The sequence below is a fragment of the Humulus lupulus genome, chromosome 8, assembly GCF_963169125.1.
Source record: "Humulus lupulus chromosome 8, drHumLupu1.1, whole genome shotgun sequence".
NCBI classification, from domain to species: domain Eukaryota; kingdom Viridiplantae; phylum Streptophyta; class Magnoliopsida; order Rosales; family Cannabaceae; genus Humulus; species Humulus lupulus.
Genome location: NC_084800.1, coordinates 92,058,596 through 92,071,735, shown reverse-complemented (window position 1 = coordinate 92,071,735; position 13,140 = coordinate 92,058,596). Strand labels below are relative to the sequence as shown.

Genomic DNA, 13,140 nt, shown 5'->3' with positions numbered 1-13,140 from the left:
AAGTGTGTCAGCAGCTTGGCTTCGGCACGGCTCGGCTCGGCTTCGTCAGGCGGCCTGGAAGGGACACGTGTCGGCTGCTGGAGGAAAGGCTCGGCTCCTGTCAGACTCGGCTTGGCTTGGCTGAGCGAATGGCAAGCTGCCATGTGGCAGCGTGGGGAGCAGCTATTGGCTTGGCCCTAGGCTGTTTGGGCTTGGTTTTGGGCCTAGTTTTTGTCAAAAATGTCATTTTCTTAAGGATTTCTTCATTTTTAATTATTTTTTTTTTTGTGTCAAAATACATTTTATTTCCTAAAAATTAAACACAAATTAAATTAAAATTAATATTTTCATATATAAAATATATAACAATAAATCCATGAAAATATTAATTAAAACTTAATTAATTTTAAACTTTAAGACTAATAAAATGATACTTTTGGACACTAATCAGGTATTGTCAAAAGAATTAGCATTTTTTTTAAAATGATTTAAATGCCTAGCATTTTTTTGACTTAGAACCCCTCATTAAGCATAAAAACTCAAATTTCCCAAAACTAATATGTTCAAAATAATACCACACCATATAAATACAACATAAATTATAAGCATAATCCTAAATAAATATACAATTGGATCGATTCGATTTTATTAAATTTTTGCATATGGCATTCAACAATCGATCCTATCCAACTTGGGTCTTTAAAATCTAATCTAATCTAATTCAATCATAATTGAATATTCAATTTTTGGCAGTAAGATGTAATTAGATTGGTCAGTTCTACCCTCAAATATTATTGTCAATTAGAAGTTATTCAATTTTATTCCTTTTTATTTGTTTTAATATCAACTGCCCTGTAATTTTATTAATATCAAAATACCATTCTGTATTTTACAAATCAGTATAAAAATTTACGAACACAATGTTGATTAAATGTATTTTCAATATTATCAAAATATATTTATTTTAATTACATATTAAAAAAATCAATTTTCAATAATTTAAATTAATTAAAAAACCTTAAATTTTATAACATTTATAATTTAGTTTTTTTTTTCTTTGCGTTTTTAAATTTTCAGTTCAAAACACAAAGCCTTTCCTATGGCTAAATGGTTTACAGACATTGATTGTGATCCAATTCATTTTGCCAAATAGTAAGAGATGGAACTGTAAACGACTACAAACTTGAATTTACTGCTCAACTTCTATTGGATGAGAAAACAGGCTTGAAAATACAAAGCAAAATCCAAACACGCTTATGAACAACACACTACTATATACCAATGAATGATTAAAATTATGATATATAAAATGAATAAAATGACTTAGCTACATTTTGATCCTTCCCAGTCTCTTACACACTCTATTTACTAAACATAAACATTCAATCATATCAAACGGTGATCAAAAGGTTCAAATCGAACAGAATACAAAGTAGAGATTCTCCAAACCTACAACAAACCATGCAAAGATGAACAGCACAAAGAAACTTTCACATATTATGCAGCCATAACAGCATTCTGCCTGTGTCCAATAAATGCTTGACGAAGTTCTTGATACCCACTTCTATAATGCTCCAGTGAAAAACATAGCTGCCTTATCACTTCTCTTTTCTCCTCAGCTCCATCAGAGATCACAGCTCTCTGCCTATCAACCTCTTTTTGCAGCTCACCTACCCTTAGTTTCAGTTCATCAATAAGTTTTTGTGCATTTTGGTACTCACCAGTTTTCTCCTCAGTTTGGTTGCGAAGCTGAGACAGGTGCATCTCTATTGCCTGAATCTGATTGTCCCGGGCACTCACATTTGCCATGAGTGTGTCAACTTCAGCAGTTAAGCCATCTTTTTCTGCCACTAACATGTCATACTTCAGTTTGAATTTTTCGAACTCTTTGTTCAAAGCTACGACATGTTCTCTTCGCTCAGAAAGTTCTACCTGCAGCTGATTGATCTCAGCCTTTAAAGCCATCTCTTCTGCAACACGCACTCTTTGCATTTCAATCTTCTCAACTTTAGATATCAGTATATTTTCTTCTAACTCCTCGATCCTCGATTCCCTTTCTTTAAGTTTCATATCAAGAAGGGCTTGTCTCTCAGTCAAACTTAAAACGTCAGTTTCCAACTGTGCTTTCTCTTGAGAGAATAGTTGCTCCGCATTACACAATGCAACTTCCAGTTCCCCAATCGTATGTTCACGGTCAGATACATTGGCATTGTACATTATAATCCTCTCCTCCAGTTCAGAAACAAGTCTTCTCTCTGACTCAAGCTGCACTCCAAAAGTTATTATGTCTTCTTGTGCTGACACAAGCTGATTTTGCAACCGATGACCTTCAGATTCTCTCTCATTAAGTAAATGCTTCAGCTTTGTAATCTCTTCAACTGACCCCTTGAGCATATTTCTAGTTACTTCCAACTCTTCCTCCAACATTCCAGTCTTATAATCTGTATCCGAAACATGATTCTCCAACTCAAAAATCTGTCTTTGCAAATCCAATACTCGTTTTCTCTCAGCTTCAAGATCAGCCTCTCTTGTTTGTAGCTTGTCTTTCAAAGCAGAAAGTTCATTTTCCAGCTCAATAGTCTTCTGGTGCAGTGACTGGCTACTGATGCTCAGAGGCGTACGCAAGTAATTGTTGACAAAAGATTCTGACTCGGAGTCTGATGATGATAAGGAGGACGATTCATTGCCCTCCTTTAAAGAAAAAACTGAGCCACCACCAGGGGAGCTTGGAGATGTATCCAAACCAGCAGCAAGATGACCAGATTTGTGCAAACCAACTTTAACATCAGGAGTTAACAGTGGAGAGTCTTGGTCATATCCAGACTCGGAATTTCCAGAGCCTTGCATTTGGAGATCAGATGATATACTTTTATATGATTCTTTTGTCACATGATCATAGCGCTCAGCCAATGATCTATACAGTTGGTGAAACTCTTTCACATTAGTAATCAACTCTGCTTTCCTTTGAAAATACATTTCAACATTCAGTGTCAAAGAGCCATCTTCTTCAATCAGATATAGCATCCGCCTTACACTCTGGTCCATCTCTGTGAAGGAGAATCTTTTAGTTACTCCACTTTTGTCATTGAGTACATATATATATATGTATATATTAATTTATATTGACAAACTTCCAGCAATCGAACAATCTCAGAATAAATGAGCAAGCATACTAGGAAGATCATCATGTTGGACATGCTTTGTAGAAGTGATTGACAAATTAAACACATTACAACTATAAGATGGCTGCTTACCCTTAAGATTGTCTGCCAGCCATTTTGAACTATTTGGATTAATCTCCCAACTTGAACCAGGAGTGTTTGATTCAGTGATATTCATATTAACCACAAGCAAAGCTGACTTCAACTACTGTGTACTGCACAACACAAAATCAGAAGTCAATAAAAAAAAAAAGGTAATGGCTCTGTTATTTGGTTTTACTCAGAAAATGGTAAATCCTGAGAAAAGCAAACAAAAAATAGATATTATCATATATCAAAATAAATGAACATAAACAAGAGAGAAAAAATAACTCTCTACCCAACCCAACTAATCTAGATCTAGAAATAAATTGTTTCTGGATCACAACTTTAATGGGTAATTAAACCAGAGTAATGAATAAACATTTATTTCTCATAGTGGTTGAATAGCTTCAGGATTAGAATCTCCTAGGTAGTTTATCACTTCTTCTGACTAATTAAAAAGTTTTATGATTAAAATAAAGCTACTTTGTGATATACTTTTTCCTCGCACATTGGTGTCAGAAAATTCAGTATACCAGGCTTAAAAATCTACTTTTTTGGCCATTCTGCCGACACAATGTTTAGTACTCCATCACACCTACTAATACCACATGTGTGAAACGCTTTCATCAGAAGAGCCCATCTCACCACCCATGAAAAGCAAAAAAGTTGTGTTCATGACAGATGAAAACAAGCAAAACCCACCACCCACCTGGCTTGTTTTTCAATAAATATACCAACAAAGCACTCATTCCCATAGTAAACAGAGGCAACTGCTTGTTATAAACGCTACATGCATATTTGTATCATCACCAAAGGTTCTATTCACTTAATGATTAAGTCATGTTCATCCTCAACAGCCAAACGCACCAAAACTTTTCAATATTTTCGTAAAACCACCTAAAAAAATCCAGCCAAAAATGACTCAAGCTAAATCCTGAAAGCAAAAGTTTAAAAAGAGAGTTTAATGCATCAAACAAAAACTTTACTTTATAAACCAAATCAACCGAACTCAAAAAACCCAGAAAGCGAATAAAAAAGAAAAAGTCAAATGAAGCAACATAACACAAGAACCATATAAGTAAACATATATACACAAACGCAATGATATGTGAAAAGAATTTCGAGTGGAAAGACCTTGAGAAAGGGTGAGTAGGTTTGAATGAAATCTACTCCAAATGAAAGAAGAATAAACTGGAGTTTGAGGAAGGAGACGACGAAAAGGGCCTCCTTCACTTCACTACACTTCAAGGCAAGTAGGTTATTGGGGTTTCAGGACAAGAAGAAAAGGCTGAAACTTTGGTTTTGATAGCTATCTTCCATAATTGAAATTTGAAATGATAGTGAGACAGAGTGGAGGGCAGTATCCGAAGTTTAGGTCTCGGGCCATCCGCCCATTCATAAGCAAGCCCGCCTTTTTTTTCTTGTATTATTACTAAAATGTCCTCAGTCTTATATTAATTTTCAATTTTGGTCCTTTCCCTCTCTCCTCTTTTGTATTTCAAAATTTACCTTGGAGTCCCTATCCATAATCTGGACCCTGCATCTATACATGATAAGGTTTAATAAGATTGTGGGGCCTATCAATGTATATTTATCTAATTGTTCTATCAATGATAAGCTTTAATCTAAAACCGGGTCACTTTCTTCTTTAAAATAAAAAAATAAGTCATTTTCCTTTCCAACTAAATAATAATAATATCAATTTTATCACTAGTTTCAACTTATATTTACTGACAAAAAACAAAAAGGAAATAAATTATAATAATTAGCATTAGTGTTTTAAATTTACTAGGTTCCGGGACACTAAATGAAATGTCTTAGAATTCTTTATCTGCTTACCATTTCAAAGAAGAAGAAAAAACTTTAAAACATCCTTCTAAATTTATAAATTATTTGTTTTCTAAATTAATTATATTGATAACTTAAAAAATAAATTTGTAATAATTTAAGGTGTTGTTTGGTAATAATTAAATATTTTTTTTATTTAATTAATTAAAAATTTGAAAATTAAACATAAAATAGTGTTTAGTAACTTTATTTTTATTTATTAATTTTAAACAAAATTTATTAAATTTTGAAAATAGAAAATTTTCACTTTCAAAATTTTTTTAAACCATTTTTTACTTTTAGTTTTTTTTATTCTCTTCTTCAAATTAGCATTTCATTTTATATTGTTAAACAAAAAATAAAAATAAAAGTTATCAAAAACATTTGTTATTTTTTGTTTTTAAAAACAAAAAACAAAAATAGTTATTAAACATATTTTTATTTTTTAAAAATAAAAAAACAAAAATTCAAAAACAAAAATTTTAGCAAACACAACTTAAGTTTTCAATAAAATTTATAATATTTTTAGAGTTTTTAATAATCAATATTGTTTAAACATAAATGTCCAAAAGAAGAATGTAAAAAGTATATTACAATTATTGTTCTTATATTATTACTAATTTATTAAAATAATTTTAAAGAGGTATTTTCTAAAAAAATTCTGGACTAAATTGTCAGCAACTTAAAAATTCAGTGACCCACCAACCTAAATTACGAATTTAATCTTTCAATATTATTTTAGAAAAATTATCTTTTAATTTTCCACAACAACAATAAGACTATAGAGAAATAAATCTATAATTGAATTTTGTGATTTAGGTGGCCTTTTAACAAAATTTAATAGACAACCCACCATTTATTTTCATATAAATTTTCTATTAGTTTTTTTGTTGGAAAAAATCGAATTATGAATTTTTCAATATTTTTAGTCGATAGAAAATTTATGACCTCGGTAATACTTGAAGGAGGCATGGGTATTTTGGGAACTCAAAAGAATAGAAAGGAGTGAGCCAACAGTGGCTGAAGAGATAGCCAATGAGACACAGTGAATGTGGGTCCATCGCCGAACAACCAAATTTTTGTGGCGGGGAAAAACATTACGGACTGTGATGTATTTCAAATTAAATGAATAAATAAACAAAATTCAACATTGATAATACCCAATAATAATAATAATTAACCAAAGATTCATGCTTCCTTACCTACCAAGCCAAACGGTTGATTTCTGCGTTGATATTAAATTTTCTCTAAATTAACAACATGACTCAATCAAACTATTAATTTAACTAACAAACAATCAGAAACGACAACACACTTTTATACTACTAGCGACAAGTCGTTCTGCCTTAAATTAAACGACAGCTACTCTAGGGCTAATGATTCCACTCTAATCATGTACAAAACTATTTTCATTCAATGATTTTTATTACATCTCCTTTAACATCCTCACAAAAAAAAGACTTATATTTTGTGAAATAATTTAGCAATTTCACTCTTTGTAACACTTTTCTCTCCAATTTGGACATTACTAATTTTTCAATGCCAAATAATAACATATATCATTAAAAGATAATGATATTAAAACCAAAAAAAAAATTGGTTGTGAATGTCTCAAACATGATTTCACAAGTATCAACCGCCCTTTGCGCATGATACCTCGAACTATTCACTTAATATCCCTTTTTACAATCGGTGGATGGATGGATGGATGCACCTCCTCCTTGAGGCCCTTCTCGTTATTCACAATAGGTAATCATGCTATTATTTTCTCTCAATTATTTATTTTTAAAGATAGGTGAAAATTTAAAGAAAAAATATTGTTCCTTAGAAAATGAATGATGCATGTTATGGGGTAAATACTCATTTGATAACATGTGTTTTATCGAAATACATACTTGATACCTTATGTTTATAATAATGATCATTTAATACCATTTGTTTGTAATTCGTACCAATTTGGTACCCTTCGTTGGAATGTGGTCAACTCATATTTCAAATATGATCATATTGTTCTTATTTTTCATGATTTATTTGATTTGATTTGATTTGATTTTTGTTATTTTAAAATGATTCAAAAATATATTTTAAATTAATAAAACAAAAATTGTTTTATAAAATTAATCAATTAAATGTAAATTTTTAAATAAAAATATAAATTAATTTTAAAATAAAAATAAATTTGTTTAATTCCAAATATAAATTAAAAAAACTAAAACCAATATTTTAAATTAATTAAAGTAAACTAAAAACTTAATAATTTTTTCAAGTTTTATTTAAATTATTTTTGTTTGAATTTAGTTTAAATTTTGGCTTTTAAATTTAAGGTGTTGATTTTATTTAAGTTTAGGGCTTAGATTTAATTTTAAGTTTTGTTTATTTAAATTATTTCAAAGTTTTTAATTATACGTTTTTTTGTTTTATTAATTTAGAAAATATTTTAAAAACATTTTAAAATATCTAAAACAAATAAAAAAAATCATTAAAAATAGGAGTAATATAGTCATATTTGAAATATGAATTTACCAGATTGCAGCAGAGGGTACCAAATTGATACGAATTGTAAATAGAGGGTACTCAATGATTATAATTATAAACATAAGGTACCAAGTGCGTATTTCGATAAAATACAAAGTATGAAATAAGTATTTACCATTTAGAATCACTTAAGATTTTTTTCATATATTCTATAATATTTTTTTAGTTATTAACACATACTATGTAATATTATTTAGCATAGCACAATAGTCATGTAATATTGAGATGTGTAAGTACACATAGGAAATTCATTATACTAAAAAAATTTATATCCTCGTCGTTATTCAAGGAAAACAATAAATCAGCCATCCGAAAAAGAAAAAAAAATAGCAATACAATTACAAAATATTATTTAAATTTACTTAAGATTGTATCATGTACTCTGTAATATTTTTGTTATTAAACACATAATGTCACGTTGAGAAATATGGGGAATTGAGTCATGATATTAAATAATAAAAAATGAAACACTATCCTTGTTCTAAAAAACACTACAACAACACTGGACGTCAGCCATCAGTCATGAGAGGTCGATTCTTTTAAAATCGATTTAACATATGTCCGTAAGTTAGTTTACAAAGAATCGACATATTATATAGACATGGTAGGTCGGTTCTGTGTGAATCGATCTCCCATGCTTGTAGAAGATGGTGGCAATTCGTGTCATCATGTCGTGTCATGGCGAGATGACTTGTCTAATTGGTCAACCCTAACCCGATCTGTTTATGTTTCCTATCAAAAAATCTCAACTCTAACCAGACCCGTCATGTTCTCTTGTCGACCTGTCGTGTTAACGTGTCGACCAAACTCATCCCACCCTACGGTAGATCGACATGATTAGTATCACATATTTGATTTCTTTTACATATTTTATTGCATCAATCTATTTTACTCATCTGACTAATACACTACACAAAAATATATAAAGTTTCTAATAAACAAAATTGATGAATTAAATAATTTATCACAAAATATCAACACAATAAATAAATTTTAAATATCAATTAATTATAAAGTGTGGATAAGTTATGCTATATTATTTTAAGGAATTTTCTTTCTACTTTAGATTTATCTTTTATGAAAAATAAATTATTTTTAACTATAAATTTATAATTTTAATGATATATTGAACATAAACGGGTCAATTCATGTCAGTATTGTGCCACATGGGTTTACCCTAACCCGACCCAAAAAAATGTCATGTCAAACAAGTCCAACCCGTTTTCGACCTGCACTTAATTTTCTGAACCCTAACCCGCAAAAATCATGTCATTTTCGAGTCAAGTTATCGTGTCGAAACCTGTTTTTCGACCCTTAAGAAAATACAATAGGACGATTCCCACAAAACTGACCTACTATGCTACCATGGTAGGTCGGTTCCTGCAAAACTAACATACCATGTTGCCATGGTAGGTCGGTCCGTCGATTCTGTGTGGACCGACCTACCATTTTGACATGGTAGGTTGATGACATGTGAATTGACTTATCATGTCACATTATTAAATATTTTATATAATTTAAATTTTAAAATATTAATTTTTTAAAGTATAAATATATATAGGTTATTAGTGTATGAAAAAAATGTAAAAAAATTATATTTATTAATGTTACATTATATTATTTTGAAATATAAATAAATGAAATAAATTAATCAACTATTTGTAATTTAAAAAATTAATTATATCTTAACTATTGTATTTTGTAAATAAGAAAATATTTGAATTTAATAGTATTTACAATTCAAAATAAATAAATAAATAAAAAACTTGATAAAAAAGTAGCATCTTAAATAATTTTTTTAATGTCATGGTAGGTCGGTTGTAGGAGGACCAACCTACCATGTCATTATAAAAAGGGATATTTGCGGCAATAATATTTATGTAGTGAATTTTGTTGCACTTAAATGCTTATGTAAAAAAATTGGCGGCAATAATGCCTACCGTTACGAATTTAGTGCAGACGTTGGTCCCTGGCCATCAACTCTGATTAGGGACCAACGTGGAGCCATGTGGCAACACCTGATTGGCCCAATCATTTTTTATTTTAATAAAATATTATAAAAATATTTTTTTTTTAAATTTAGTTGATTAAAATTTTAATTTAAAAATATAAAAATATATTAAAAAAATTAAACTAAATGTAAAAAAAAAAAGGTCATCTTCATTAGATTTCTTGCAAACAACATACAAATGACTAGAAATCTCACTCTTGTTGCTCCTCCTAATATTATAGCCACAACTTTTCCTGTATTTGCTCCACCCACATAATCAAAAAATCAAACCCCATTACAAAAAACCAAAAACAAAAAAAAACCCTTAAATATTATTGTGAAAAAGCAAGAACCTTTATTAAGTTTATGTAGATATATGTTTGTTTGTATATACCTGATGAAGATATATACCCGACCACGTTGGTACTCCCACAAGTCTTGAAGAGCATCTCCATGCCTGAAATCTGAGTAAAACTATAGACCTCATAGGGCAAATAGCAGCCATAGAGCTGGACTCTTGCAGCTACAGTCTTTCCACAGAGATTGTCAGCCATGGAAGGTAGCTTGCTCACACAGTTGTAACAGTCGGCATTGCTGAGATCTCCTTTGCATTGAAAGAGATCAGTGAATGAGGTCTGGCCACTCCCATATGAGGTTTTGAAAAACTTGGTCTTTGAAGATTGTTGAACTAGAGAACCCTAAAGAGCCGAGAGGGTTTGAGAGTAAACCCAAAAAATTAAACTGAATATATAAAAAAAATTGATGGGAATAGTGGGCTTTATGGGAAGCCTTTGGGAAAGTGTGGTGGGTTGACTAAGAAGAGTCTTGCCATAATCATAGTTGCTGAGATTTTTGGTGTTGCAGTGTCGTTGTTGTTGGCTTTTGAGCTTTGGTGGTGGTACCATTTGATCGGAGCTTGTCGAGGGGGTCGAGACTCTACCCATGGCGTCGACCGGAGCTTGTCGCAAGGCAAGGGTTGGGGGGAGATGAGGTTGAAGAAGACCTGTAACGCCCTACTTCCTTAGAGCCGTTACTAAGTGAGTTTAAAAACGTGCTTTCATCTCGCTAATCGAGGTTTTAGATCAAACAGTGTAATTAAGCTATAAACAGAGGAAAAAAAAACCTTAGAGATAGTAATTTTCATAGAAAAATCATAAAAGGTTTACTCTTGGGATCCCAAAATACAGTTTAGAAATGTTCACAACATATTAATTAAACCAAGTCGACTAGACGACAAAATCAGAGTTTATTTACAAGCATCTCCCAAATTCCTCTGGCCGTGGCGGCCAGGCTGGCCAAACATGTACACGCCGCCTCACGCCTGCTGTACTCATGGTTGGTTGATCACCTCTGTACCCTTTACCTGCACCACAGAGCATCTGTGAGCCGAAGCCCAGCAAGAGAACCCATAAGCAGATAACATATGCAACACATATATCAAACACATAAACATGCCACCAATGGCTAAACACGTACGGCTTAGCCGTCCCAGGCATTTACCAAGCTCTGGGGTCGCGGACCATGCCGTGAGGATATCCCAGGTATCCTTCTGGGGACTCGCCCTGGCAACTCGCACTCCACGTGCTCAGCGCTGCTCCCGGCCCCTTGCCGTTCTCGGCCTTGCACTCAACGTGCCCAACATCGTTCCCGGCCCTTTCGCCGTTCTCGGTCTACACTGTTCCCGGCTCAAACCGACCATTCACATTATAGCTCACAAAGCATAACAAGCAAGCATAGAATTCTAGCATAATCAGATAAAGGGCTACGCCCCGCAGTTTTAACATATTGGGCTCGGCCTTGCATACTAATCCATTCAATCATACTGAGCTCAGCCCTGCATATCAGTTTATTCAAGCACATTGGGCTCAGCCCTGCACACAAGCTCTATGGGAACAAGGGTTCTCTTACCTGAGTTCCGAGCTTTCTGAGCACCGATGTCCCGAGCACAGCCGTCAAATTGGAGTCTCGTCGAAATCCCTAGTCACAACACATCACCAATATTCAGTCATCAAATTCTAATCCAATGAATAACTTCGAGCCACAACCCTAACCTCCGGTACCTTGAATTCTATCAATCCGGGTGATAAAATCCATCCCGAGCCTTAACCATTGAATTCCTAGGTCTAAACACCCTTAAAAACGCACACTAGCACTAAGGGTCGCGGCCCCACCCTCAAGAGTCGCGGCTAGCCTCAAAACAGAGGCTAGCACCCCACTGACCCCCACGCGGGCCGCGGCGCACATGAACCTTCTCGGCCTCCCATGGCCGCGCGCGCACACGGGCCGCGGCGCACCCCTCCTAGGGCTGCGGTGCTCCCCACCGAACCCAGATTTTCCACCATTTTTCCTCACCTTTCCTCAAGCTAACTCACCCAAAACTCACCTATCAAACCCATATATTTAACACATACATACCAGCTCAGTATCAACACTAAAACCCCATCAAAATCTACTCCAAAACCCAACTAAGATACTCAAGAACATGTCAAATTTAACTAGCATGCATACTCTAGCAAACCAGTAGCAATTCTCAACTTAATCCCAGTAATTAATGCTTACCTTGCTGAATTCAATCCCTGTAGTTGATCCTCAAGCCTTAAGCTTCAAGCTCCTATAGTATCATAGCTGAATTCCCCTAGACCTTCAAGTTGATTCCCTTAGTTTTCCTTGTGCTTTCTTAGAGAGTGAATGAGGAAGGAAGAGGTAAAACTATCCTTAGCTGAAAGAAGAGAGAGCAAGTCTGTTCCTATAACTTCTAAACTATTCCTCTATTTTGTTTTACTTGACTTAAGTCTATATGGTTACCTCAAGGCTCGGGGTACCAAAACGTCTCCGAGGGCAAAATGGTAAATTTTCCCAATATTCCCGCCTAGACATTCTATCTTCAAATATATCTCAAAATATTTATTTTCATGCCCCAGTAATCCCATAACACTCCTAGTACCCAAATTACCCCTCGACTCACCCCGAGTCAGAATCTCAACCCCGTTGTGACCCTCTGGCTAACCGCTCCCCAAGACTGTCTCGGATCATGCTGCAAGGACATTTCGCATATATACAACATATATCATATTCATGCCCGTAATATCCAGACGGGGCCCACATGCACATTTAACTCACTAAACATGCATCACTATCATATATTCATATTAATTCACCCATTAACACATTAAAGCATAATAAATCATTTATTGCCCCTCCAGGCACACCAATCAATGTCTTAAGCCCGATTAGCAAATTCGGGTCGTTACAAGACCCATGGGGTTGAGGGGAGAAGAGGTTGAAGAAGTCCCATGGGGTCGGCAGTGAGGTTGAAGAAGACCTTATTTTTTTTTTACAATCAGTTTAATTTTTTTAATATATTTTTAAATTAAAATTTTAATTAACTAAAAATTTAAAAAAAATTTTATAATATTTTGTTAAAATAAAAATGATTGGGCCAATCAGGTGCTTCCACATGGCTACCACGTTGGTTCCTAATAAGAGTTGACGGCTAGGGACCAACGTCTGCACTAAATTTGTAACGGTAGGCATTATTGCCGCCAAAATTTTTACAGAAGCATT

The 13,140-nt window shown here is 33.4% G+C and overlaps 1 protein-coding gene across 2 annotated transcripts; it reads right to left on the bottom strand.

The window, feature by feature from the left end:
* Window positions 1–1,255: 1,255 nt before the first annotated feature.
* On the bottom strand, window positions 1,256–4,576 carry LOC133798116 (protein NETWORKED 4A). Of its 2 annotated transcripts, XM_062236312.1 has the most exons (4): window positions 4,359–4,576; window positions 3,934–4,158; window positions 3,234–3,355; window positions 1,256–3,026 (listed from the first exon to the last, which is right to left on the bottom strand). In XM_062236312.1, exons 3-4 carry the CDS (start codon window positions 3,316–3,318, stop codon window positions 1,477–1,479), a joined length of 1,635 nt encoding a protein of 544 aa, XP_062092296.1. In that variant the 5' UTR covers window positions 3,319–3,355; window positions 3,934–4,158; window positions 4,359–4,576; the 3' UTR covers window positions 1,256–1,476. The 2 variants fall into 2 exon arrangements, with proteins under 2 accessions (XP_062092296.1, XP_062092295.1); XM_062236311.1 differs by lacking the exon at window positions 3,934–4,158.
* Window positions 4,577–13,140: the final 8,564 nt, after the last annotated feature.